Source organism: Canis lupus, chromosome 6, assembly GCF_003254725.2.
Source record: "Canis lupus dingo isolate Sandy chromosome 6, ASM325472v2, whole genome shotgun sequence".
Classification (NCBI taxonomy): Eukaryota; Metazoa; Chordata; class Mammalia; order Carnivora; family Canidae; genus Canis; species Canis lupus.
In genome coordinates, this window is record NC_064248.1 from 22,016,755 (window position 1) to 22,044,109 (window position 27,355).

General features: G+C 51.6%; 2 protein-coding genes and 1 long non-coding RNA gene across 7 annotated transcripts; 1 reads left to right on the forward strand and 2 right to left on the reverse strand.

Annotated features, from left to right (window-relative positions):
- ERN2 (endoplasmic reticulum to nucleus signaling 2) lies at positions 1–15,165 on the forward strand. 3 transcript variants are annotated; one of them, XM_025416168.3, is made up of 22 exons: positions 1–193; positions 2,006–2,111; positions 2,447–2,480; positions 2,728–2,800; positions 2,991–3,063; positions 3,199–3,306; positions 3,594–3,695; positions 4,671–4,935; positions 7,252–7,330; positions 7,416–7,563; positions 7,671–7,792; positions 8,807–8,962; positions 9,223–9,394; positions 11,935–12,019; positions 12,167–12,356; positions 12,444–12,543; positions 12,653–12,855; positions 13,482–13,629; positions 13,720–13,847; positions 14,418–14,541; positions 14,624–14,691; positions 14,778–15,165. In XM_025416168.3, exons 1-22 carry the CDS (start codon positions 113–115, stop codon positions 14,988–14,990), a joined length of 2,778 nt encoding a protein of 925 aa, XP_025271953.1. In that variant the 5' UTR covers positions 1–112; the 3' UTR covers positions 14,991–15,165. The 3 variants fall into 3 exon arrangements, with proteins under 3 accessions (XP_025271953.1, XP_048967241.1, XP_035573515.1); XM_049111284.1 differs by having other exon boundaries at positions 13,720–13,793; XM_035717622.2 differs by lacking the exon at positions 1–193 and adding an exon at positions 1,281–1,435.
- LOC125755270 (uncharacterized) lies at positions 2,106–12,085 on the reverse strand. Of its 3 annotated transcripts, XR_007411236.1 has the most exons (4): positions 11,948–12,085; positions 3,428–3,527; positions 2,895–3,100; positions 2,106–2,638 (listed from the first exon to the last, which is right to left on the reverse strand). It is a non-coding gene; the product is annotated as an uncharacterized LOC125755270 (long non-coding RNA). The 3 variants fall into 3 exon arrangements; XR_007411234.1 differs by having other exon boundaries at positions 2,895–3,527; XR_007411235.1 differs by lacking the exon at positions 11,948–12,085 and adding an exon at positions 3,854–4,671 and having other exon boundaries at positions 2,895–3,527.
- Positions 15,121–26,906, reverse strand: PLK1 (polo like kinase 1). The gene is made up of 10 exons (XM_025416169.3): positions 25,819–26,906; positions 24,961–25,129; positions 24,102–24,246; positions 22,966–23,059; positions 21,172–21,391; positions 17,723–17,878; positions 16,508–16,585; positions 16,163–16,317; positions 15,879–16,061; positions 15,121–15,624 (listed from the first exon to the last, which is right to left on the reverse strand). The coding sequence occupies exons 1-10, from the start codon at positions 26,224–26,226 to the stop codon at positions 15,418–15,420; spliced, it is 1,815 nt and encodes a 604-aa protein (XP_025271954.1). The 5' UTR covers positions 26,227–26,906; the 3' UTR covers positions 15,121–15,417.
- Positions 26,907–27,355: the final 449 nt, after the last annotated feature.

Below are 27,355 nucleotides of genomic sequence, written 5' to 3' on the forward strand. Positions count from 1 at the left end.
CTGAGGTTGCGCCCCGGCCTCTGCGGATCCAAGTGGCCCAGCCCGGGGGCGGAGTCTCCTGCGGGCCAGGCTGGGGGCCCTGCTGTCCCCTGGAGGCGCCGAGGGACCGGCCATGGGGTGCGGCCCGTGGCCCCCGCTGCGCCTCGGGCTCCTGCTCCAGCTCGCGGTGCTGCTCCGGACGCCGGGGCCACAGGTGAGAAATGGGGCGGCCGCAGGGCCCGCCAAGGTTGGGGCAGGGGGGAGCGCCTTGCCCTCTTCTGGCTCCAAGGGGTCCCAAGTCGGACCCTGGCCAGGAAAAGCTTCCTAGCTTTGCGGGGGGGTGGGGGGGCGTTGCCCGTTGCCCCACGATGACCTAGCTGGAGAGCTGTGCCAGCCTGGACAGGCACGAACAGCCGCCCCCTCCTGCAGCGCGGGGGTGCAGGTGCAGAACAGCCTGGGCTGGGGGGCCTGGCGTCCTAAAAGTCCTGGGATCCCCTGCGGTGACAAAGGTCAACTTAATCCTCTGTGGAGAAATGAACCCCCACACCCAGTTTTACAAATTCAGGCCGTTCACAGCCAGTCTCCCTTGCCCACAACTGGACCCTGGGTTCAGAGCCTCTGGGATAAATAAGGAGAAGGTGTGGGGGTTCCTGTCCAGCCCTGCCAGGAGGTAAGAGTCCAGTTTTACAGAAATGCAGCAGAAGGCAAAGGCGCCCAGACTGGAATCCACTCATTCAGCCTGGAGCCCCCAGAACAGCTAATGGGACCATGGAGTGTTGGCTGTTCATGCCATCCCCCTGCGGTGCATGGCTGGGGGGTTCACCCATGGCTGCCAAGTAGGGCTGTGAGCCCAGGGTGGCCAGAGCAGGTGTGTTTCTAGAAAAATTAGAAAAAGTAGAAATGAGAGAAATTAGAAATCTAGACTTTTTTAAAATTGAAATATATCCAATGTTAAAAATGAGCGAATTGAACACAAATTTGTAGACGTGATGATGGTCAAGCTACTTCAACTGTGGGCAACCAGCCTGCAGCTTCTTCTCAGACCACAAAGCAGGCTGCGAAAAGAGAGGGGCCAGGAGGCAGTTTTCCGACTCGCCACCAAAACCATTGGCTCAGCTCCAAACCTGAGGGTCCTGAAGCAGGATGTGGTTTTTGCAGGGGTGTGGCTGGGGCACCCGGATGTTAGGGTTCCTGCTGGGCGCTCAGCCTCACCCTGTTTGCTCAAGGAGGGGCGAGCACAGGTGAGTTAGCCCAGTAGGGGCTAGACGAAAGAGCAGCTCCAGCCCTCCCTCCCTCCCCTGGCCACCCAGAGCCTTGGTCCAGAGGACCCCTGGAGCCTGGCACCAAAAGCAGCTGGGCTGGTGTGGGGAGGCAGAAGGGGTCATCCCAAGACAGCCGGACAGGGTGGCAAACGAGTAAGAGACCAGGCACTGGAATCAGAGACATGGTGGTTCAGGTACCTCTTCTGCTTGGTTTTAGGCTAAGGACCTAAGCTGTGTGACCTTAGTCTCTCTCCCTCATCTGTACATCCTGGAAACAATAGCACCCACCTCATAGGGAGGCTGTGAAGTCCATTTGTAAAGGTCCTCCGTCTTCTTTAGAAAACCAGAAAGAATTGAAGGGTAGGGAAGGGACTTTGTTATTATTTTTTTTAATATTTTATTTATTTATTCATAGGAGATGCAGAGAGAGAGGCATCTGAGGGGAGCCCGATGTGGGACTCGATCCCAGGATCCCCAGATCATGACCTGAGCCAAAGGCAGACGCTCACCCACTGAGCCACCCAGGCATCCCGAGGAGAGACTTTAGACACCATGGGGGCTGGGTCCCCCAGCTCCTGCTGTAACTCCTGTCTAGGGCCAAGGAGATCAATGGGGTTGGAGGGAGTCAGCAGCTTCCCCAATCATGCTTCCTTCTTTGTCTGTCCCCTTCTTCGAGAAGGGGAGTCACAGGTAGCCCTGCATGGAGTGCGGACAAGGGATGGACCCGGGCTCCTCAGAGGAGGTGACTTTGTTTCCCACTTCAGGTCCAGACCCTCAGGCCAGAGAGCCTCCTGCTAGTGTCCACCCTGGATGGAAGTCTCCACGCACTGAACAAGCAGACAGGGGACTTGAAGTGGACGCTGAAGGATGGTGAGTAAGGGGTGGCGGTCCCATGGCAGAGGAGAAATGAGCCTGGGGTAGAGCCCAGCGCAGCACATCTGCACACTTCTCAGCTGTGTGGCCTTGGGACATTCACTTCACCTGAGTCTCTGAGTCACCTCTCTGAGGACTCTGAGTCCTCAGCTCTAAAATGGGGCCAAAGGTAATGACCCTACTTCACAGAGTTCTTGGGAGGATTACATTACATGAATGTCAAATGTTTGGCTCGGTGTCTGGCACCCAGTACGCACACAATGAATAGGACTATGCTTATCAGCGGGGAGTCTGGAGGAGGTGACTCATGCTCCGTGTCCCTGTACCCACAGATCCCATCATCCAAGGGCCAATGTACGTCACCGAGTAAGTGGACCTGTGGTCTTTGAAGGAGGGGGCATCTGGGAGATGGGGAAGCTGCAGTTGTCTGGAGGAGTTTGGTGGGATGAGGGGCAGGGGCATGTTGGAAGCAAGGGAAGAGATTTGTTTCTAGAGCTTTGTGATGCCTCCCGCAAGGTGGGCTCCTAATAGTGGGGAAGACAGAGGGACACAGGGTCATTATGAAACCAGGGAGCATGTGCCTAACCCTCCCCTGTTCCCCTCTGCCCCACAGGACAGCCTTTCTCTCAGACCCAGCTGATGGCAGTCTGTACGTCTTGGGGACCCAGAAACAACAGGGATTAATGGTGTGTTTCCTACAATGTTTGGGATGGGAGAGGGCCTGGGCTTCTGTTAGCCAGAGCATGGAGGGGGCTGTGTGACCACAGTCAAGTCACTTACCCTCTCTGGAAAATGAAAATGATAATAATTGTGCCTCATGAGTGGGTTGTACATGTTCTTCTGCTCTTACTCCTTCCTGGAAATGTTCCTTCTCAGAAGCTACCATTTACCATCCCCGAGCTGGTTCACGCCTCCCCGTGTCGCAGCTCTGACGGCGTCTTCTACACGGGTAAGCGCCTCTCTCCAGTCTGCGGGTGGGTCCAGGTCTGCCAGGGACAAGGACCTTGTCAGCTGGCACAGGACAGCAGGCTGCACACCCTGCCCCGGGCCATCTTGAGGGCTGGCACACTTTCCACCTCCACAGGCCGGAAGCAGGATGCCTGGTTTGTGGTGGACCCAGAGTCAGGAAAGACACAGATGACACTGACCACAGAGGGTCCCCCTACCCCCCGCCTCTACATCGGCCGAACACGTGAGTCAGGCCCCAGCTGCTCCCCAAGCTGTGGGCAGCCAGCCCCCTCTTTTGTGCTGTCCAGGCCTGGGGATTGCTTTCCAAGCTGAATCCAGGCCAGTCAATCTGTCAGTCAACACACCTTTCCCTGAGCACGAAGCAAGGAGCCGAGGGTACAGCAGTGACCCAGACTGTGAAACTCACAGACTCTGGGCTCTAGGACGGGTGTACAGTGACAGCCCCTGGGGAGGAAATGAGAGGAGTATCACATGGGCATTCCTGGTAACCCTGCTTCTGGGCCTTGGCAGAGTTCACGGTCACTATGCACGACCCCAGGGCCCCGGCTCTTCGCTGGAACATCACCTACCGCCGCTACTCAGCAGCCCCCATGGACAGCTTGCCCGGGAAATGTGAGTGCCTCCCTTCTCTGGCTCCAGCCTTGGAGCAAGCTCTCCAACTCAGGGAACCCTGGGTGGCACCCACGACCAAGCCCCACCACACTCTGAGTGACACACCCGTGGTGACAACCCTAAGTGACTCCCCATCACCCAGCCTGACCCTCCCATACCGCAAGCAGTCCTTAACAGGGGACCTTCTGTATTCCAAATAAGCTGAGCCATTTGGGGGCCCCCTTGTCCCAAGTGACCGCAGGCAACCCTCGAACACTCTGATGAGTCCTCACATGTCCTAACTGACCCCCAAAGTTGAATGAACCCTGGGAGATAACCCTAAGTGACCTCCCCCCAGATTAACCTCCCCCAGGTAATTCTGACCACCCTTTTGGTATTATGACCTACCCAACTGCCTGAATGACCCTACAGGTGCCCCTTAGCCACCCCTCATACCCTGACCTCATCATTTTGCATAAGAATCCATGCAAGTAAAAAAAAAAAAAAAAATCCATGCAAGTAACCCTGACACATCACAACTGATACCCCTGGGGCCCCTGACTAATCCCATTCACACTCTAAATGACTCCCAAGTGACCCACAGGCCTCCAGGCTGCCCCTGGTTGACCTCTCCTGAGTGACATCAATGAGACCATCACTGACTACCCCACATCCCAAGTGACCTCTCTCAAGCCATCTGGACTGACTCACACACCTAAGTCACCTTTGGATGGCCCTGACTGAACCCCACATCCTACACAGCTCCCCAGTTGACCCTGACTGACCCCCTGACAGATCAAAGTGACCTGGCGCACTCTGACTGAACTTCCCATGTCCTCAGCACCCTCCAGGGGATCTCACTTGACCCCCACACACCTGAGTGCCCCCCCCAGTGGCCTACCTTCAGTGCAACTTCCCACCACCACCCCAAGATGCTATGAGAGGCCTCAGGTCAGAGCTCTTTGACCACATCTTCCCAGACATCTTTCTTGGCAGATATGAGCCACCTGACATCCTGTGGGATGGGCCTGCTGCTCACCGTGGACCCAGGAAGTGGGGCAGTGCTGTGGACACAGGACTTGGGCATGCCGGTGATGGGAATCTACGCCTGGCACCAGGACAGCCTGCGCCAGCTACCCCATCTCACGCTGGCTCGGGACACCCTGCATTTCCTCGCCCTCCGCTGGGGCCACATCCGACTGCCTGCCTCAGGCCCCCAGCACACGGCTACTGTCTTCTCTGCCTTGGACACTCAACTTCTGTAAGTACCCATCCCTGGGGACTGGGGAGGAGCCCTTTGCGCAGATGTGATGTTCAAACATGACACACCAATATAGCCGAACCCAGGCCAGAATATTTCAAACTGGTTGTTTACTAAACTGATTGGCAAATAACCAGTGCCCAGCACCCCCACCCCCCACAGTTCCCCCAGGACCTTCTGGAGAGCCCTGCTATTCAGCAACTCTAGGGTACAATATGGCCTACAGGGGGCCTCTGGGTCTCCACTCCAGGGTACGGATGGAGCTTGCTCTGCTTGGTAGGTGCTGTGCTTTATTGATTCTTAAAGACTAACTCTAACCCTTATAGGAACGAATGCCCTAGAGTCCCCATTTTAGGGAACAAGGAGACAGACTGGGAAAATCAGGGATTATCCATTCATTGAATTCATTGCACAAATATTGATTGAGTTCTTACTGTGTACCAGTCACTTGTTAGGCTCTGGAAGTACAATTAGACAGCCAGCGTTTCCTACCTACAGAAATCTGAGTCTAGTGGGGGAGACAAGTGTGGAAGAGGGCAATTATAACAGCAGATGATAAGGTTTCAATTTAGATGTCCTTTTCTCCGGGACATCTAAATTGAAACCTGAAGGATGAACAGGAAGCAAGAGAGAGAGCGAGCGAGCATGGCAGCCAGGGAACATAAATTAAATAAAGCTAGACCATAGATCTGAACAGGGAATAAGGTCTGAGGGTGTATAGCAGGGATCTTGCAGGATAATTTAAATGGTTTGGACATTTTCTCCTGAGGCTAAGGAAAAGTCGTGTGAAGGTTTTAAGCAAAGAAGTGATTTGATCATCTTTGCATTTTAGAAAGACAACTCTGGCTGGAGTGTGGAGAATATCAGAGTGGTGTAGCTAGGAAGTGCCCGTGCATAGAATATTGCATTAATTCAGGCATGGGATAAAGACCTTCTGGAGTAGGGTGGAAACACTAGAAATGGAAATAAGTAGAAAGTAAGAGATCTGAAGAGGGAAAAACAATAAGAATTTGGTGATCAGAAGAGTTTGGTAATTGTGGGCAAGGAGTCAAGGGTCATTGTGCAGGCTTCTAGAAGCACATGGGTGCTGTTGTTCTCAGAGATAGGGAACACTAGAGGAGAAAGAGCTAAGGAATGAAGGGACAAGTTCAGGTTTAGAAAATTGAGCTCTAGGGCAGCCCGAGTGGCTCAGTGGTTTAGCACCACCTTCAGCCCAGAGCCTGATCCTGGAGACCCGGGATGGAGTCCCATGTCGGGCTCCCTGCGTGGAGCCTGCTTCTCCTTCTGCCTGTGTCTCTGCCTCTCTCTCATGAATAAATAAAATCTTTAAAAAAAAATTTTGAGCTCTTGAAAGAGGTCTGGGCTAGACATAGATTTAGAAATCTTGACTACAGGGATCCCTGGGTGGCACAGCGGTTTGGCGCCTGCCTTTGGCCCAGGGCCCGATCCTGGAGACCCGGGATCAAATCCCACGTCGGCCTCCTGGTGCATGGAGCCTGCTTCTCCTTCTGCCTATGTCTCTGCCTCTCTCTCTCTCTGTGTGACTATCATAAATAAATAAAAAAAAATTAAAAAAAAAGAATGGCACTAACTTCTGCCATCTACCCAAGATATTAAAAAAGAAAGAAAGAAAGAAAGAAATCTTGACTATAGGGCAGTTGGGGTGGCTCAGTGGTTTAGCACCACCTTCAGCCCAGGGTGTGATCCTGGAGACCTGGGATCTAGTCCTACCCCAGGCTCCCTGCATGGAGCCTGCTTCTCCCTCTGCCTGTGCCTCTCTGTGTCTCTCATGACTAAATAAACAAAATCTTAAAAAATCTTGACTATAGAGTTTGTATCACCTAGCTTTTGCTGCATAACAAAGCACTCCCAAAATGCAGAGCTTAAAAACAATGAACACTTAATTTTTTTTCAGGATTCTGTGGGTCAGCTGGGTGGTTTTCTGATCTGGGCAATCCGGTGGCTTGGCTGAGCCTGGATAGTTTAGGATGACCTCTCTCCACTATATCATAGTTGGTGGACTATTTGGCCTAGGGGATGTCAAATGATGTCTCTCATGCCCCAGCCGACTAGCCAGGCTTTCCTCACATGGTGGTCTTGTGAGAACAACATGAAAAGACAAATTCCAGTGCACGAACACTTCTCAAGCTTTTGCTTGCATCACATTTTCTATTGTTTCATTGTCCAAAGCAAGTCAGGTGGCTAAGCCCAGAGTCAATGTGGGAGGGGACAATACAAAGACATGGGTACAGTGGTAACTGAAACTACCCACCACCATCACTCATCCTTCTCCCCTTTTTTCTTCTCCCTCACTAGGATGACACTGTATGTGGGGAAAGATGAGACTGGCTTCTATGTTTCTAAAGCACTCGTTCACACAGGGGTGGCCTTAGTGGTGAGAAGGGGTCTCTGAGGGGCTGGAAAGAAGGGACGGGGCAGAAGAGGAGCTCCCTCACTCATGACTCTATCTTTTGCCATAGCCTCGTAGACTGACCCTGGCCCCCATGGATGGCCCCACCACAGAAGAAGTGACACTCCAAGTCTCAGGAGAACGAGAGGGCTCACCTAGCACTGCTGTTAAATACCCCTCAGGCAGTGTGACCCTCCCTAGCCAGTGGCTGCTCATTGGTGAGATTCTTCTGGCTCAAATTTGAAGATGAAGGACCTATGAGCCCAACTTCTGAGTGACAGGCTGAGGTCATCTTCAGCCAGCTGACTTTTGCTCTGCCTCTTAGGACACCATGAGCCACCCCCAGTCCTGCACACCACCATGCTAAGAGTGCATCCCACCCCAAGGAGTGAGACTGCTGAGAACAGACTCTCAGAGAGCACACAGGCCCCAGCCCTCTTCCCAGAGGTCAGTACTAGAAGGGCAGAGGGCATGGGAATTGGGGAAGGGGGGAGACTTGGCAGGTTGGGAGGGCAGCTGTTGGACCTTTCCCTCAGGCTTCTAGGAGTAACATCTGAGGGTGGGTCAATTGATGTCACACAATTTTCTGGAGGAAAAACATATGTATATGTTGTTATTGCCAGAAACATATTAGAAGTGTCAAAGGATATTGGTTATCTAAATTGTGAAATAGGAATCACAGTTTTAATTCTTCTTCAGTGTAAAAATTATAAAGTGCTTATCAAATGAGGAAATGTAAACAGAAAAACAAAAAAGCATGCTCTCCTAGGAGAGGATTGGGAAAGAATCGCTAGTGACCTAGTGACTCAAGGTTAGAATAGCCATGACCACCTCTCCCTCTGTCTTTTTCTCTCTCAAATAAGTAAATCTTGAGAGAGAGAGAGAGAGAGAGAGAGAGAGAGAGAGAGAGAAGACAAGCCATGACCTGGAGCAGTAATTTTCAAACCTGATTGCTCATCAGTGTCTCCTGGGAGCCCACTCAGGCCCCACTGAACTGGAGATGGATATCTGAATTTTTTTTTCTTAAAGATTTTATTTATTTATTCATGAGAGACACACACAGAGAGAGGCAGAGACACAGGCAGAGGGAGAAGCAGGCTCCATGCAGGGACCCTGACGTGGGACTCAATCCTGGGTCTCCAGGATCAAGCCCTGGGCAGAAGGTGGCGCTAAACTGCTGAGCCACCCAGGCTGCCCGGATATCTGAATTTTTTGGAGATTTCCCAAGAGTATCTGTATTTTAATGATGCCCCTCTCAGGAGATGTTGATCATCAGCAAGGTTTGAAGACCACACTCCTGCGACACCACGATGTTTCAGCACCACGGAGAGCACCACGTTTCCCACCACGTAGACTAATCACCCACTACCCCTTTAGCTAAGCCCAGCCGCCCTGTACTGATGATGGAGAAGGGTTAGGGGTTCCACAGTGTTCTAAGAGTGAAAGTTCCTTTGTCCTCAGCTCCGGAGCCTGAGCCGTGAGAAACCTTGGAACCTGGAGCCGCATCCTGAAGAGAAAACCCCAGACTTGTATCCAGGGCTGGGACCTCAAGACCTGCTGGCAGCTAGCCTCACTGCTGTCTTTCTGGGAGGGTGGATCATCTTCCTAATGAGGCAGGTAAGCCTATCGCCCCTGAGCTCAGGTCCATCTTAGGGTCTTCCTTGGGGGAGCTCTGCTTGTCCTCTCCAAGACCTCTCAGCAGTTCTCTCCCTCACCCAGCTCCGATTCTGCTCCCTACCTTCCAGCAGCTCCCTGAGCCCCTGCTACTGTGTTCTGTAGATTAATGGTCCAGTGTGAGGCTGTCTCAGGCACCACTACTGGGTCCCTCATTGGGCAGACCTAGCCAGGGCTGAGCCCTCTTTGGCCCTGTATTTCAGCAACAGCAGCAACTGGTGGAGAAGCAACACCCTCAGCAGCCCCTCCTGGCACCCGCAGATCCTCCTCACATCTCACACAATGCTCAGCCCCTGCCGTCAGGGGCCACCTCACAGGGCCAGAAGAGCCTTCCAAATTCCCCAGAGCAAGCCCAGGCAGTTGAAGACCCAGACGGTGAGCTTGAATGAACAGAAAAGGGCAGAGTCAGGGAAAGAGAAAAGAGGGGGCAGATTTAGTTTCAAAGTTCAGGTTTATTAGAAGCCACTATAGTCCAGTGATTAAGCCTGAGTTAATAAGAAAGGACTTACAGCCTCCTATGTAGTTAAGCACTCTAGAAATGTCTGCCATCATTATTTGTCATTACTCTCAAGGACTCTTGGATGCAGATAGAACTGAGTATAGATCTAACTCCACCAGCTGTTCAGTTTGACAGGTTGCTTTCCTCCTCTGAGCTTCGGTTTTCTCATCTGTCAAATGGGAATAACACCCACCTCATTGTATCACCTCATTATGAGAGAATCATACCAGAATCATTATTATTAAATCAGTCTTGAGTGACGTTAATACTATTTGTGTTAGTTTAACATATTCAGTAACAGTACTAGTAAGTTACCTAGGTCTCATTTTGGTTTTTTTACCCCCTCTCTTTAGGACTTTCCATTTTTTTATTTTAAAGATTTTATCCATTCATTCATGTGAGAGACAGAGAGAGAGAGAGAGAGAGAGAGAGAGGCAGAGACACAGACAGAGGGAGAAGCAGGCTCCACACAGGGAGTCCAATGTGGGACTCCATCCTGGGTCTCCAGGATCAGGCCCTGGGCTGAAGACAGCGCTAAACCGCTGAGCCACCTGGGCTGCCCAGGACTTTTTATTTTTAAATATTTCTCTTGTTGGGGTGCCTGGGTGGCTCAATCATTAAGCATCTGCCTTTGGCTCAGGTCATGATCCCGGGGTCCTGGGATAGAGCCCTGCATTAGGCTCTCTGCTCAACAGGGAGCCGCCTTCTCCTCTCCCTCTGCTATTTCCCCTGCTTGTGCTCTCTTGCTCTCTGTCACATAAGTAAATAACATTTTTTTGATATAAATAACATTTAAAAAAATTTCTCTTGTCAACTAGACCCTATAAACTAGCCCTTTAAAGCTTCCCCTGGTGTCCGCAGGGGGGCTTTCCCATGCTTAGTCCAGGCTACTCCTGCTTCTTTGGCTCTGGGATGGACTGGCCTTGAGTCCTTTGCAGGAACTACTGCTGGCACCTCCTGGTCACTGGTCAGACCACTGCCTCAGGCCTTGGAGCCATGCTGCTGTGCCCTGAGCTCAGGCGAAGTCCACCCATGCTTGGCCTGATGCTTCCATGCTGCTCCCAGCATTCATGCTTATATTCACTCTGTGAATCCCCTTCCCGAGGGGCTGGCTCTTTTCGAAGCACACCTGAGAATGGGCCTGAGCCCTGAGGTGTTGCAGTTCTTGTCACTTTACTGTCTCTGAGTGGGTCCATATAATACCCACTGCATCCTGAAATGCTCATCTCTTGGGGGTTAGACTCAAGCTGAATCTTTTCCCAGAATGGCTCTCATCAAGCACTCCGTGGGTTTTCTTGCCGTTGCCCTTCATTCACTCCTTGCCACCTGAGTCCACACTCACCTCTCACTGCCAGAGTCCATCAGACCCCAGCAACTCTGTCCTTGCCTTCCAAGCTGCCAGAAACAGGCCGATTCCTCCCTAAGCTTCCAGGCCCTGAGCCCAGCCATTCTCTGGAGGCCAGGGTACACAAATCTAGGTTACTTCCTGCATCTTGCTGACAGATGAGAGGGAATTTTTTTTTTTTTTTTGAGGGAATTTTTACTAAAATAATCCAGAGCGATACTGAGGGACAGCTTGGTACTTTCCTCACAGATCCTGATGCTAATTTTCATTTGCTTTTCCCAGCGCTAATTGCAGAGACTCAAGTGGGCAGCTCTTCCTGAGTAGAGTGTTCTCAGGACCTGTACTGCACAATTCTGGGGGCGCCATGTACGTTGAGCTCTATGAATGGTGTCCCTTGGAGCTGAGCAGGGCACATAGCCTGGCCAGACATGCCTGGGGCATTCATTGTGAGAGGTGTCTCCCAAGCTACCCAAAGGGAAGAGCAGTAATTGTCCAAGTCTACAGACCTCGGCCCACCTGAGCCAACCCCATCCTTCTTAACAGGAAACCAACGCATTCCGGAGGGTCCCTGCTGCCCTAGAACTAACTCTGAGACAGCTTTGCAAATGCTCAGTGCTGCCCCCTCCTACCCCACTCCCATTGCAATCTTTCTGGGGACTGCACTCACCCTCACCATGCTGCCAGCTGCCAAGCCCATCTTCCTGTCTGAAGCCAATTCCTCAATGAAAAGAGTTTATTTAAAACTCGTGGAGGTGGGGAGAGTGGCAGAGGAAATAAAGAAATCTGGGCAGAAAATACCAGAAGAGGGAGAATGACAAGGAAGATAATCTAGCAGCTCTCCCCCCACTCATTCATTTAATCCACAGTCACCACGTGGGATCATCAACACGAGTCCCACTTTACAGATGAGAAAACCGAGGGCACAGGGGTTAAGTAACTTGCCAAGAGCTCAGGAAGTGGCAGCCCCAGGCTGGGCGTGGGTGGCTGGGAGTCCAGAGAAAGGTCTAGGGGGCGGGATGGTGTGGCCTGAGCAGAGCCTCCCCAAGACCATGCCCCATCCTCTCCCTTCAGCTGAGCGGCTCACCGTGGTGGGCAAGATTTCCTTCAACCCCAAGGACGTGCTGGGCCGCGGGGCAGGCGGGACGTTCGTCTTCCGGTGAGTAGGTAGCTAGGAGCCCGGCTGGAGAGGGGGCGCTCAGGGCACTCTGCGCCACTGTCCTTCGGAGGGCCATTCTTCCAAAGGCTCCCGGAGGTGGGTGCAGGAGGGAGCCTTTTCCTTGTCTTCCTTCTCGGATCCTCCCAGGGGCCAGCTGGAGGGGCGGGCAGTGGCTGTCAAGCGGCTGCTCCGTGAATGCTTCGGCCTGGTCCGGAGGGAGGTCCAGCTGCTGCAGGAGTCAGACAGGCACCCCAATGTGCTCCGCTACTTTTGTACGGAGCGGGAACCCCAGTTCCACTACATCGCCCTGGAGCTCTGCCAAGCCTCTTTGCAGGAGGTGAGCCGGGACTCAGAGGGGCGGTGGGGGGGTGGGGGTGGCGGGGTCCCAGGTTGCACAGTGACGCTCTGTCCCCCACCTCTACAGTACGTGGAAAACCCAGAGCTGGAGCGCTGGGGCCTGGAGCCCGTGACGGCGCTGCAGCAGCTGATGTCCGGCCTGTCCCACCTGCATTCCCTCCACATAGGTAGGCCCTGCCGCCGCCCCGCCCACCCTCCGCGCGGCCCCGCCCAGGCCCCGCCCCCCGGCCCTGGCCCTGCCCCCCACCGCCCCACTCAGCCCTGCTCTGCTCCCAGTGCACCGGGACCTGAAGCCGGCCAACGTCCTCATCGCGGGGCCTGACGGGCCTGACGGCCGAGGCAGGGTGGTGCTCTCGGACTTCGGCCTCTGCAAGAAGCTGCCCGCTGGCCGCTGCAGCTTCAGCCTCCGCTCGGGCATCCCCGGCACGGAGGGCTGGATGGCCCCGGAGCTCCTACAGCTCCTGCCCTCCGACAGTCCCGTGAGTCACAGCCCCAGCCCTGGCCCCGTGCCCCTCCTGCTGTGACCAAGCCTGTCTCTTCATCTGTAGAGTGGCGTGGTTCATCCCTTCTTACCTAGAGCAGTGGCTGTCACCCAGGGGACACTGGGCACTGTCTATAGACATTCTTGGTTGTCATACCTGGCAGGGGAATCGCGGCTGGCAACTGGCATCTGGTGGGTGGAGGCCCGGGAAGCTGCTAAACACCCTACAATGCAGACAGACCCCCGTGGCAATAATCCAGCCCCAAATGTCAATAGAAACTGGGTTAAGAAATCCTGCGCTACAGAAGGGTTTTCACTGCCGTTTCATTCCCTCACGCCTGGCCAGCCTCCCTCACTCGTTACCTGCTAGGCCTCAAGGAATACAGCTTGCACACGTGCACCAGCAGCTCAGTGGGGCAAAGAGTTTGGATGAAAATCATGGGCCCCTTTCAGTGCTGCAAAGGGGAGGAGACCTCAGGTCAAGGAGATAGTGCTCAGGAAGCGTCCTCGAGTTCTAGTCTGAACCAAAGCCGTGACTACGGTCTCAGCCCGTGGGAGAATTGAACCAGGCAGGCTTCCTGGAAGCGGGGACTGCCTTCTTATGTTGGTCTCTCTGGCCCCCAGACAAGCGCAGTGGACATCTTCTCTGCGGGCTGTGTGTTCTACTACGTGCTTTCTGGTGGCAACCACCCGTTTGGAGAGAGTCTTTATCGCCAGGCAAACATCCTTGCAGGGACTCCCAGTCTGACTCACCTGGAGGAAGAGGCCCATGGTGAGGCAGGACTGGGCCTGGCAGAGAAGGGAGGAAACAGGGCATAGGGCCAGGTGGGCCTGAAGCCATTGCTCCCATCTGCCCCTACAGACAAGGTGGTCGCCAGGAACCTGGTTGAGGTCATGCTGAGCCCCCTGCCACAGGCCCGCCCCTCTGCTCACCAGGTGCTTGCCCACCCCTTCTTCTGGAGCAGAGCCAAGCAGCTCCAGTTCTTCCAGGTCAGAGGAAAATCTTGGGGATGGCCCCAGATAGGTCCCCAGGTCTGGGTGCTGAATGATAAGGGGAAGCCAGAGTGGTTAGGGAAAGAGAACTTGTTTACCTATTCCGGAAAGCCCAGCTCCTTCTCTGAACCAAGCTGGGGCCTACACTGCCATGTTGGCACTCATCTGCTCACTACCGGACTTCCCAGCCCCAGCCTCCAACCCCTGCCCCTACCCCTATGTGACACAGACCCCAGGCCATTCAACCCTAGATTCAGCCCTAGTTATCACTCATGCTACACCAGTGCCCAGATAGCCCATCCCACTCATGTGACCTTGACCAAGGGACTTTATGCCTCTGAGCCTGTTTGCTCATCTGTAAAACAGGGGCAACAGTACCTACACCTCACAGGTTGATGAAGACCTGGCATGGGAGACATGGCACTGAGAAGCTGTACCCAAGGGGCAATATTCCTTATCCTAAAGCAATAAGTTTTGCTGTTTTGCTCCCCCCAAGTCATAGGGCACTCCTGGGCCCTGTGGCCTCTGAAACTGGTCATGAGGCTCAAGAACTCTATCGGGTCCTAGGACGTCAGCGACTGGCTGGAGAAGGAGTCCGAGCAAGGGGCCCTGGTGATGGCGCTGGAGGCAGGAGGCTCCACGGTGGTCCGGTGCAACTGGCACAAGCACATCTCTGTACCACTGCAGACAGGTAGAGGCCAGGCTCAGAGTGGGTCTGGGAGACTGAGGAAAATTGAGTGGGGCCAGCTTTGCCAAGGAGTTTCCTCCCACAGATCTGAGAAGGTTCCGGACGTATAAGGGAACGTCAGTGCGAGACCTGCTCCGTGCTATGAGGAACAAGGTGTGCTCTAGGGTTTGAGCGGGGCCCGGATTATGGGGCAGCCAGGTCACAGCTGAGCAGGGGCTCTCTGCTCTACCTCCCTCCAGAAGCACCACTACAGGGAGCTCCCGACTGAGGTACGGCAGGCGCTAGGCCACATCCCTGACAGTTTCGTCCAGTACTTCACAACTCGCTTCCCGCGGCTGCTGCTGCACACGTACGGTGCCATGAGGAGCTGTGCCTCTGAAAGCCTCTTCCTGCCCTACTACCCACCAGCCTCCAGGGCCAAGGAGCCAAGCCCAGGAGCTGCCGGGAGCTGAGGCCGCTATACAAGGGGTTGGGCCTCAGTGGCAGAAAAGACTGGCAGAGTCTTGGCAGCCTGGGGCTTCTGGAGCAAAGACATGTCCAGAGCCCGGAAGCCAGGCATCCTCAGGGACTACAGAAGAAAAAGAAGATTCACATGTGTTTAATGTATATAAAGGCAAGGAAAAGACAGTCCCAGATTCAAAAGCGATATTCTGTACAATTCATATGGTGGGGTTGAGGGGGACAGGGCCATAGAACCCACACCCGAACATGTACAAAAATAACTTACATGGTGACCCCCATCAGCAAGGGTGCTGTAGCTCTTCCCAGCCCCCAGGGCTGGGGGGGTACATTCTAGAAAATGGCACTGTGGAAGCTAACCAGTACGGGCCAAGGTGCTGTGGGGGTGGGAAGGGGTGCCAGTCCAGAGGGGAGGAAGGCCTATGAAGAGGACTTGAGACGGTTGGCAGCCGAGCGGGAGCTGAGTAGCTTGTCCACCATGGTGCGGGCATAGCGGAGCCGGCTGGCCAGCTCCTTGGAGCAGCCGTATTCCTCCAGCAGGCTCAGGCGGTACGTGCGGAAATCCCGCCTCTCGTCGATGTAGGTCACGGCTGCCATTAGTGGGCACAGGATGAGTTTGGTATGGTCCTGTGACGGATGGGAGGGAAGACAGGTGGACAGAGTTACCAGTGACCTGAGGGTCCCAGCTGCTAGTGCATGCTGGGGAACACAGGGGAGACATTCCAGCTGATGAGGGATTCCTGCCCCTCTCCAACCCTGGCACACTCTTCCTGATGCCTGATGCCAAGGACGGGTCCCACGCCTCTCTCTTCCCACCCCACTCTGGGAGCCTGCAGACAGACACAGGTACCCCACCCCAACTCTCCCTGACCCTGGTTCACCTGGAAGAAGTTGATTTGCACACAGCCATTGCTGAGGTGCAGGATGATGGCGCTGCGGGTACGAAACCAGGTGCGCAAGTAGGGGAGCCGGGCGAGTTCATCACCTTCCCGGGGCGTGATATTGGCACCTGCCTTTAGCAAGTGTTCACTCATGTAGTTCCGGAAATACTTCAGGAGGGTGATCTGGTTGGAAAAGGAGGGAGGACGGCCAGAGTTAGAGCCTAACCTGAGGCACATGGCTCCCTCCTGGCAACATCAGGCTGCGGCGGGCAGCAGGTACTCACCTTCTTCATCAGGGAGTTGGGATGGGAACTCACGGTGAGGTAGGACTCTGTGCCATCACGCTCTATGTACTGCAGGCTGTCACCATCATTGTAGAGGATCAGGCGTGTCGAGTCGTTGAAGAGCACCCCCACACTGTTGTCGCACAGCTGGTACCCTGGTAGGTGCAGGGAGACCTCAGGAAGGGAGGGAAGCAGCGGGGGGTGGGGGGGCACTGGGAGGTGCAAATGGGAGTTCTGGGGTGGAGACAGGAGAGGACCAAGGAGCCAAAAAAGGCAAGCGCCTGGAATAGCTTAAAGGTCACTTGGCCATACCTGAGCCACCTGCTCATTCTGGAAGCAACCTACCAAGGCCGTACTTGTCTGAATAGTCCACCCACTTGCTGACCCAGAAGATGGGGATGCAGGCGGGATCCTCAGCCTCCTCTGCGACAGAAACAGACAGATGGTTAGTCAGCACCAGCCTCTTCCCCTCTGGTCCACTCAGACAGCCCATGCCAGGGAGGACTGCTAGGTGCCCCACACAGGCTCCTTCAAGAGGCTGGGGGCCCCAGAGAAGAGCCAAGCAGGACATTTGCCATCACCAAGCCCTGGAAAATACAGGAAAGAGGTTCCAGTGCAGAGCACCCAGTTCCATTCATTTCTTCAGTCCATCCATTGACCAAAGGCCTACCCTATGCCAGGCACTGTCACAGGTGCAGTGAGCAATGGCATAAAACCCAGCCTTCATGGAACTTACAGTCTCATTATAGGGACAGAGGACAAAATGTCTAGGTTACTTCTATCAAGGTGAGAGTCAGTGGCCAACAAATTATCTAATCTTTTGGTTCTGAATGATTTAAAAATTGTGAGAATATACATAATTCCAAATACATCAAAATGTCAAGGGGCACCTGGGTAGCTTAGTCCATTAGATGTCCAACTCTGGCCCAGGTCATGATCTTATCAGGGCTGTGGGATTGAGCCATGCGTCAGGCTCCCTGTTCAGCGGGGAGTCTGCTTCTCCTTTTCCCTCTGCCCCTCCCCCTGCTCATGCTCTCTCTCTCAAATAAAATCTTTAAAAACTAAACAAAACATTATGTTCAGTGCATGCTATAATCACTAATTTAAACACAGGGGGATGAGATATGCTAGGAGTGGGCGACAAGGAAAATGGTCATGGAGGGGACACTGGGGCAGACTCCAAAGGAGAAGAGTGTGAGCCATGCACTTATCTGGAGGAAGTATGTTCCAGAAGAAGAGTCAAGAGTACAAGCAAGAGCCCTGAGGTTCTTAAAGACTAAGCAAGAATTCACCGAACAGCAGAAAGAACATGTGTAGATGTATGAATAGCATATGGAGGTGCTGGAAGATGGGGCACATGTTCCACATGAATCAGAAAAAGACAGGCAGGGCCTTGAATGCCAGGCTAACTCATGTGGATTTTAATCTATAGAAAATTGAGGAACTAACGGTATTATGGAGACTGGGGCCTAGATGAGCCCTGGACACTCTCCAGGTAAGACTTCCCCAACCTCTCCAGGTGTGCAGGCTCCCCCACCCCGGGGCCCCTACCATGCCCACCTTGCCTCACCAGCCCCCGCTCTGAGGGTTTGGATGCATTGACGCTGTGTAGCTGCTGCAGCATATCCCTCAAGTGGCAGTCAACTGCCTCATTGGTCTCCCGGACTGCTGGCTCCTCTTTCTCCCGAGGCCGCTCAGACATTGGGTTCTCTGTGCCTAGGAAAATGACACACAGTCATTAGCTGAGCACAAAGGCAGCAGATTGGGAGGGGCATGGGACCCTCTGCCATAGCTGGTGTTCTCTCCAGAGAAAAATTATTTTAGCTGCCATTACTTTGGGTAAACTGAGTCAGTGCTGGGTTATAGAGTGGAAGCTGCTATGCTCATTTGACAGGAGCATGATACTCATACCTTAAGGGCCAAGCCAAGCCCTTAAGGAAGGCTTCATGGCCACACACAACCAAAGAGCTTCAGACACTCTGGCCTCTGCCCCAAAGCTGGACCCTTAAGGATACCACCAGTCACTCCAAGAGATAGTGTAAAGGTAGCAGCAGCTCAGAGCTGCCCAGCCAAGAATTAAAATCCAGGAAAATGGGAGGACCTGGTAAATTAATTGCACATAGCTCATTAACAAAATGGATTAGGCAGGCATTTGATAAAAACATAAGATTTTTCTTTCCTACCCCTAAATTTTATACAGATGTCCAAAGAGTCTGAAAAGATACACTTTTGAGATTCTCTCTCATTGGTTTTGACTTAGAAAAGCCTGGATGATTTTTATTGTCTTTATTGCTCTGATGTCTCCTTTTCCACCAACATGTGCTAGTTCTCCTTGTAGAATATGAAATTTGTCTTATATTTTTTAAGATCAGGGTTTTCAACTTAAAAGACTATGCTATGGGGACACCTGGGTGGCTCAGTGGTTGGGCTCCTGCCTTTGGCTCAGGTCATGATCCCAGGATCTGAGATCGAGTCCCACCATCCGGCTCCCTGCGAGGAGCCTGCTTCTCCCTCTGCCTATGTCTCTGTTTCTCTTTCTCTGTCTCTCATGAATAAATAAATCTTAAAAAATAAAATAAAAAACTATGCTAAGAACTGAAATGTGAAATAATAGGATATCTGGGTTTGCTTTAAAAACTCTACAAAAGGGCAGCCCTGGTGGCGCAGCGGTTTAGCGGTGCCTACAGCCCGGGGTGTGATCCTGGGGACCCTGGATCGAGTCCCACATCAGGCTCTCTGTATGATGCCTGCTTCTCCCTCTGCCTGTGTCTCTGCCTCTCTCGCGCTCTCTCTGAATAAATAAATTTAAAAAAAAATAAAAAATAAAAAAAAATAAAATAACTCTACAAAGGAAAAAAAAAAAACTCTACAAAGGAAAAAACAAAACAAAACAAAACAAAAAAACTCTACAAAGGGGCACCTGGGTGGTTCAATCAGTTAAGGGTCTGCTTTCAGCTCAGTCATGATCATGGGGTCCTGGAATTGAGCCCCATGTTGGGCTCCCTCTCTCCCTGTTCATGTTCTTTCTTGCTCTCAAATAAATAAGTAAAATAAAAAACAAAAACAAAAACTCTAGCAAGGAAGTGCCTAGGTTGCTCGGTTGGGTGACCAGCTCTTGATTTTGACTCAGGTCAGGATCTCAGGGTAGTGAGATCAAGCCCTGTGTTGGGCACCCCTGGTGGGGTTCCTTGCTCAGAGGGACATCTGTTTGGGATTCTATCTGTTCCCACTCCCACCCCAGTCACACACTGTCTGTAAAATAAGTAAGTAAATCTTTAAAAACAAACAAACAAACAAACAAACAAACCCTTACTCTAGCAGTGTGCCTGGGTGGCTTAGTCAGTTAAGCATTCGACTCTTGGTTTTGGAAAGACTCAGGTCATGATCCCAGGGTCCTGGGATCAAGCCCCCATTAGGCTCCTTGCTCACTGGGGAGCCTGTTCCTCCCTCCTGCTTGTGCTCTCTTTCTCGCTATCTGTCTCTCAAATGAATAAATAAAATCTTAAAAAAAAAAAAAGAAATTAGAAAAACACATTAGCAATTGTCATGAGATCCGTGGAGATACACCAAGGATGCAAGAATTTGAGGAGAAAACAGGATTGTTTTAAAGTAGCTCCGACAAGGTATTAATTACAAAGGGAAAAACTGTAACTGCAGTGGAGAAACCCATCAGACACCACCCTAACCAACTGACCAAGATATTAATCACCAATAAAAAGAAATGGCAAAAACAAAAAAGGAACCCTTAACAGTATTAGATTAAAAACAAAAAAACAGTACTAGATTACAACAGAAACAAATGAATTCATATATTGAAACACAGAGAAAAAAGTATTTCAAATATAATTCAAATATAATAATTGAAATACAATATTGTATTTGAATCGGACATTCGTAAATTACAAAAGTGTTAACTCCACAGTGGACAAAACAAGGTTGTAACAGTGTTCAATTTCCAGAACTTGCTCACTGTGTCATGTGCTATAGTTATGTGAAAGAATATTGTTTTTAAGAAATACACAAGTATTAAGTGGTCAAGGGCAGGACATATATAACTTACTCTTAAGTGGTTCAGGGGAAAAAAATGGATACACACACACACACACACACAACTTCATATAAAAGAGAAAGAGACAAAGTGTAGAAAAACATTAATTGGGCAGCCCGGGTGGCTCAGGAGTTTAGTGCCGCCTTCAGCCCAGGGCCTGATCCTGGAGACCCTGGATCGAGTCCCACGTCAAGCTCCCTGCATGGAGCCTGCTTCACCCTCTATGTCTTTCATGAATAAATAAATAAAATCTTAAAAAAAAGAAAAAGAAAAAGAAAAAGAAAAACATTAATTCATGGAGAAAAGTGAGCTTTTATCTATTCTTCCATCTTTTCATAAGTTTGAAATAATATTGAAATAATGTGGTGAAAAAAAAATGAAATAATGTGGTGAAAAAAATGTGACTCAGAAATAGCAGTACAAACTCAAAAAATTTTCCCCCATGAAGTATGTACTTCCTACTTCTGGCCTTTAACTGGGCATAATGACAACCCAAGCAAGGTGTGTGGTTTTATAAGAAAACGGCTGTTCTTTTAAAGAGGTACATGCTGAATGCTATGTGGGGGTAAAATGACCAAAATGTCTGGAATTAACTTCAAAAATACTTCATAGGAACAAAAAAGGAATGATGAAGCAAATGTGACAAAATCTGACTGTTCTGCATTAGGCCCTATGTATGTATTTGAAATTTTTCATGTTTTTTTTTTTTTTTTTTTTTCAATGAACCATCAAAGTATGGTGTTAGGAATTTTATTTAACACTAAGAGTTTTTTCGGGCAAGACAGGTCTGACCCAGCCATAGTTAAAGTCCACCTAGGGCCGGCCCAGGGGAAGAAGGGCATTTTGCCCTGAGGAGTTAGGTTTGTGGTTTCAAAGACAGAGGTGGGCCCTACTGCATGCCTGGGCTCTGGGGGCCATCCATCCACAAAGCTAGGTTCTCTCTAGGGGTCTGCTCTTTTACCTTTATTGAGGACTGTAAGAGGCTTCCGGTTGCTGGGGTCCAGACTGCTAGGAGCGATGGAAAACCGGGGTGCAATGGTGAGACAGGTGATGGGGAGCCGGGCAGGGATGTAGCCAGAAGTGAAAAACTCATCATTGAGCAGCTCGTGAATGGTGGGGCGGGCAGCAGGGTCTGTCTGGAGCATCTTCTGGATGAGGGAGGCGGCCACAGGATTGATGTGCTGGAGCAGAGAGAGAGAGAGAGAGAGAGCTGTGAGCAGGTTGTGACGGGGGACCCAAGGGCAGTGCTGCCATGAAGGTACTGTGGACCTTGGCCAACATACGTCATGTTCAATAGCCATAAATCTGCCAGGTTCCCCACTATTGGTTTTACTGAATTGACAAGTGTCAACCTAAGCCGTGAGAATGATCACTTCTCCTTCCTTTTGAGACTCAAGATTAATTGATTAATTTGATTTCCCCTGAATTTGTTCTCACCTAACTTAAGTTGTTCACCACCAGGGTAACAGTTGAGAATGTGCTGTGGGGTCATAAGGACCTGGTTTAAGCCCCAGTATTATCCCAACACCAGCTGCAACAAGTAACTCAACTCGCTAAGGACTTGGTGTCCTCATCTGGAGAGCAAGGACATAGCACCAAGCCTGGAGTCCTACTAGGATTTGATGGAAGATAACCTAGCATGGGTCAAATGCATAGTAACAGCCTAGCATTAGCTGTGCACTTACTATGTTGCCAGGAGAGTGTTCCAAGCACGTCATGTGTTTTAGCTCGTTTACCCTTCACAGAAACACCTAAGTAGTGGAGGTCTCTATCTCTCGATCTCTTACCATCTCTCTTTTGCAGATGAGGAAACGGAGAACAGAGAGGGTAAGTGGCTTTCTTAAGAATATATATACCTAATGGGTGGTAGAGCCAGCACCTATACCAAAGCATTAGGGTGGTCTTGCACACCCACTCTAAACCCTCTGAACCTTCCACAGTTAAATGACTCTTTGTGATAAATTTCATCGGTCTGTCCATAAGGAGCTAGGGCCCTTGACTTCACATGTGTCACGGATATCAAACCAGAAAGCAGCCATTGTGTCAGGCTTCCCCAGAAACAGCTATTCCTTTCAATGCACGGACACTGGTGGTTGCAAAAATGCACACCACTTTGTATTCAGTGGTTCAGGATTCTGTGAGTGCTTACTGTACACAAGGCACCTGTAAGCTGCTCCAGAGATAGTGACTCCATTTTATTAATGGGAAACTAGAGTTCAAAAGATTCAGGCCATTTGCCCACTGTGATCTGGTAGATCCTAGTTAAATCTAGAAGGTTAAGTAGCATTTTTGTGTCTGCCTCCTGCTCCCCTCTGCACTTTTTTATTTTTTGCTCTTAACCCAACCTCTGAGAATCTATAAACTCTCTCCCCTTAGAAACAAAGTTTTTATGCACATATGTCAAGTTCTGTATGTAATTTTAGACACAAATCCATTAAAGCTCTGTGTCTACCCTAGGGGTAGGGTTGACCTATCTCTGTCCCCGGGATATGGCTGGGCTCAGTAAAAAGCTTTTGGGGGGGGGAGCCCAAAAAACATAATAAAGTATTTTGGGGGGATACTTGGTGGCTCAGTAGTTGAGCATCTTGCCTTTGGCTCAGGTCATGATCTGGGGTTCTGGGATGGAGTCCCACATCAGGCTCCCTGAGAGGAGCCTGCTTCTCCCTCTGCCTATGTCTCTGCCTCTCTGTGTCTCTCATGAATAAAGAAGTATAATCTTAAAAAAAAATAAAAAATAAAAAACTATTTTGGTCACCTTGGGGATACTGTAGTCATTCTTTTTGATCCGGAGGTAGGTCTCTTTGAGGCAAGAGGTCTCAAAAGGTGGTTTGCCCACTAACAAGGTATACCTGTAAGCACAAAGGGGGTGATTTAGCTCAAGGCTCCCAGCCAAAACCTACACCCCGGAGGAATCATCTCAGGGCTAGAAGGGAGGCCTGACATCTGGAAACTCTTGACTTTGAGGCCCCTGAGGACAGTCCTCAAGTCCACAGGAGCCAGGACATGGGCCAGGATGAGTCCTCAGGAGAAGACAGATGATAGCACCAGGACTCTCAAGGCTAGTGACTTTTCAGCTAGGGCCTGTAGTAATCCAGGACCCCAGAGGCTGTCAACCAGTACAAAACAGGTCTCAGCACATGGGCTACCTGTCCCTACAGAAGGAGTGCCACTTTTTTTAAATTTATTTATTTATTTATTTATTTATTTATTTATTTATTTATTTATTTATAGGAGTCCCACTTTAATAGTTCTGTATTCAAGGCTTGAAGTTTTCATCTGAAAAAGCTCCACTGCAAAGAAGTAGGAAAGCCATTGCCACAACTTACTTCTAGCATTCCAGTACACAGGCCAACAACAATAAATAAGAGAAAACCCCAAAACTCCCAACCTTCTGCCCACCACTCACCGACCTTGGAAGGCCTTGATCGAGGCAGACTGGCCTCCTCCTGCCAACTGTAACTCCTGGCCTTATTCCTCTCACCCAATGCCGCTTTCTAGATCACTGGTTCTCAAACTATTGTGCATGGAAATCACCCAGGGATCTTGTGAAAATCCAGATACTGATCCAGTCAGCAGTCTGGGTCCTGAGATTCTGCATTTCTAACAAGTTCCTAGGGAATGCTGGTCTGTGGACCACACTTAGAGTAGCAAGGGCCTACATCAGGTTTGTGCAGACCACCGCACCCCCAAGCCTTTCCCCAGACCCACAGCCCAGGCTGCAGGAATCCTGCAGGATACCAGTGACAAGAAAAGATAAGGAAGTCAGGCTTTTTTTTGGCAATCTGTTCTCTGGAGCAGCCTCTCCATAGGCAGTCCACAGGATAGCTCAGTGAGATGTCGAAAAGGGCCCCTGCTGAGGCCAAGTGGGTCCTGAGACAACTCCCAACTTACATGATACACCCAATGGACCACACATCCACCTCGAAACTGTGCCCTTTCTTGCTCAGCACCTCAGGAGCTATGTAATTAGGAGTCCCACACAGGGTCTTCTTGCGTTCCCCGTCATATTCCACTTTGGTTGCCAGTCCAAAATCCCCTGGGACAGAGGGAGGAAGAGGGGGTACTCAGTTGCTAGCCTCTGTCATCTGTCAATGCAGAAACTGGTACAGGTTTGACTGTCAAGAAGCAGGGTCATTTGATTCCTGTGTCCCAATCTGTATTCCTTGTAGGCAGTAAGGCTTACCCACATTCCTCCCACCATGCTGGCCGAGAAGGGCCTCCCAGTGTCCCTCTTGCCCCTCTCAGAAAGGAAGGCCATGGTTCCAAAAGGGAATTGATGGAAACAGGGCAACTCAAATGCCCTTACGGATCAAGCAAGTAAAGATCAGGACCATCAGGCAAGTCTGTGAGTTAATAACTGAGAGACGTTGGGACTGTGGCAAATCCAAAGGAGCCTGAGGGGAATAGCTACTTTTTACTACAGCAAAGAGCTGCTTGAGGGGATACTGTCTCAGAACTGGACCTCCAAATCCCAATTTTTCCATTGAGCACCCCAATTTGAAAAATGGAAACTAATTCAAATTCTTTTTAAAAAGTACTGTGTAGGAGCACTAAAAAAAAAAAAAAAAAAAAAAAAAAAATCCATCTGTAAGATACTGGCTTGGGGCTCTCAGGTTTTAAATTTCTGTGCCAAAGAGGATTCTGGAGGCAGTCAACAGCCCAGACTTCTACCATCCTCTTCCTCTCTCCCAGCCTCCTCCTCATTCCAGCTTCTGGGAGTGTCAAGCACCCCTGAAGGCCTAGCACTCACCTATTTTCACCTCGAGATCCTCATTCAGGAAAAGGTTACCCAGCTTGAGGTCCCGGTGAATAACCCGGTTTCGGTGCAGGTACTGGCAGCCAAGGACAATCTGTCGAAGGTAGTAGCGCGCTTCGGGCTCAGTCAGTGCTTTCCTCCGCTTGTGGAGTTCCAGGAGAGACTGAGTGGGGGGGAAAGAGAGGTGGAATGGGGAGCCCGTACCCAGGCAATGGGGGAGGGCTTGTCATTAAGGGCAGCCCAGGACGCTCCCCTGCATTCCTTCTCCAGGACCGCTCCGATCTGTCCTCTCCCCTAATCAAGCCTGGCCACAACCGTTCACAGCACCCCTTCTCCCACTAGCTCCCTCCAAAGCCTCCCAGCTGGAAAGCCTTTTTCAAGCCCCACTCCTCAGAAGTTCGGAGTCCCTGGTATCCCTCCCCGAACTTTTTCGCAACAGGAGATCCCTTTCTAGCCGCCTCTCTTCCCGGAAGCTCTGAAGTCTGGCTCCAAAAGCCCTCTCCCCCACCCAACCAACCCTGCTCCGGAAGCTCCGCACCCTCAGCACCCCTTACCCGGGACTCCTCCCTTAGCAACTCCGGAAGCCTTGCGTCCATTCCCAGGATTCTCCTCCGACCTGCGCCACCCCCTCTCCGCTCAAAATCTAGCGTCCAGGAGCACCTTTTCTAGCAGCAGCAGGACCCCGGCGCCACTGAACCGGAACTCCCTCCCCTAGCAGCTCCAAGTGCCAAGCACCCTCTCCCCTCTCCTCAAGACCTTTACAATCCCTAGCTCGAGGCCCCCAGCACCTCCTCTCTAGCAGCTCCGAGCCCCCGGAGCTCCCAGCCCCGGTCCCCAGGCAGCGACACTCACTCTCCGGCGGCAGAGCTCTAGCACCACGAACACGAAGTCGCTGTCCTCGAAAAAGCCGTGGAAGCCTACGATGTGCTGGTGAGCGAGGCTGCGGTGAATGGAGATCTCCATGGACATCTTCTCCTTCTGGTGCGGCTTGAGCAGCAGCGACTTAGGCACGATCTTGCCAGCGAACACCTCCTTAGTGTCGGCGTCCGAGATCTCGAAGCACTTAGCAAAGCCGCCTTTGCCCAGAAAGCGTCCCCGCAGGTAGCGCCGCCGGCTGCGCGGGTCCACTAGGACCTCCGGGATCTCTTTCGCCGGCGGAGCGGCCACCGGAGCCCCGGGAGCTGCAGCTCCGGGGGCCCCGGCTTTCCCTGGGTCGGCTGGTGCCCGCGCCAGCTTCCCTGCAGTTGCCGCCGCACTCATGTTCCCGGATCTGCCCGCGGACCTAGCAGGGTCTGGGCAGAGGCTTGGCACCGCTTCGCTCCTCCTCGAATTCAAACGCGGCGCCGGGAACGTTACAAGAGCCTGCGCGCCACTGATTGGCCGCGGGGATTTAAAATCCAAACCCGCCCGCCGCGCGGCACGATGGGAGCGCTCCGCACCGCAGCTGCCTTTAAACCCGTACCCAGCCCAGGGGTAACTTGATTGACAGGGACTCGCGGACGGCAGACACGTGGGGTGCCTGGGAAACCGTACCCGGCGTGGGGATGCAGAGACCCGGCCCGAAGACAGGCGGAGTTCGCGTTTCTTCCTTTCTCGGCTGGGCTGCCGGGGAGTTTCCTGCAGTTCCCATGCACCTCCTCCAGGAAGCTTTTCCTTAAAACCTTCCTCCACCCCCGCCTTCTAGAATATAAACTCTTTAGAATAGAGACCTGGCAGGGCAGCCTTAGGCAGCCGCCTCCGATGTCCTCAACTCTCTTCCATACGCCCCAATAAGCTGAAACCCAAGTAAAAACACGGAGCTTGCCAGACAGATGCACTTACATGGCAGGTATAGTAGCTACACCTAAGCCGCTCCGGAATACAGAGCAATTCTACTCAAAGCATATATGGTTTAGGGACCACCAGTAATTACCACCACCTGGGAACTTGTTAGGGAGAAAATTTCAGGCCTTACCCCAGACATCCTAACTCAGGAATCTGCTTTTCAATTTGACTGCCAGGTGATTTCCACACATGCTGATGTTTGAGAAGCACAGGACCGGGGACCCCCCCCCCCCCCCCCCCCCCCCCCGCTCTGCAAGAAGGTTGTCTGGCTTGCTCACTGCTGCATTTCTCAGGGCCTAAAATAGTGGACCCTCAAGTCTGGTGAGAGGAAGGATGCTGGTTGGAAGAACGCCCAGCAAACAGGTCAAGGCCACACATCCTGCAGGGGGGTGTTCTGCTTGGCCTCCCACTTTGGAAAATTTGGATTCATTTACAGCACTTAAAAATCAAGAGAGCGCACATAAAAATTCGGATTTGTGGTTTTTTTCCTTAAAAAAAAAAAGGCAAGACAAAATGCAAGTCTATGCCTACATACATACTTTCCTAGTTTGCCATAGGTCCCAGC

Coding starts and splice junctions, on each gene's coding strand:
- ERN2 (XM_025416168.3), top strand. CDS start 113: ATGGGGTGCGGCCCGTGGCCCCCGCTGCGCCTCGGGCTCCTGCTCCAG. Junction 3,307..3,593: donor CCTCTACATCGGCCGAACAC/GTGAGTCAGGCC, acceptor GGGCCTTGGCAG/AGTTCACGGTCACTATGCAC. Junction 14,542..14,623: donor CTCTGTACCACTGCAGACAG/GTAGAGGCCAGG, acceptor TTCCTCCCACAG/ATCTGAGAAGGTTCCGGACG.
- PLK1 (XM_025416169.3), bottom strand. CDS start 26,226: ATGAGTGCGGCGGCAACTGCAGGGAAGCTGGCGCGGGCACCAGCCGAC. Junction 21,392..22,965: donor ATGACTACAGTATCCCCAAG/GTGACCAAAATA, acceptor TCTCTGCTCCAG/CACATCAATCCTGTGGCCGC. Junction 16,318..16,507: donor TTCAGACAAGTACGGCCTTG/GTAGGTTGCTTC, acceptor TGCACCTACCAG/GGTACCAGCTGTGCGACAAC.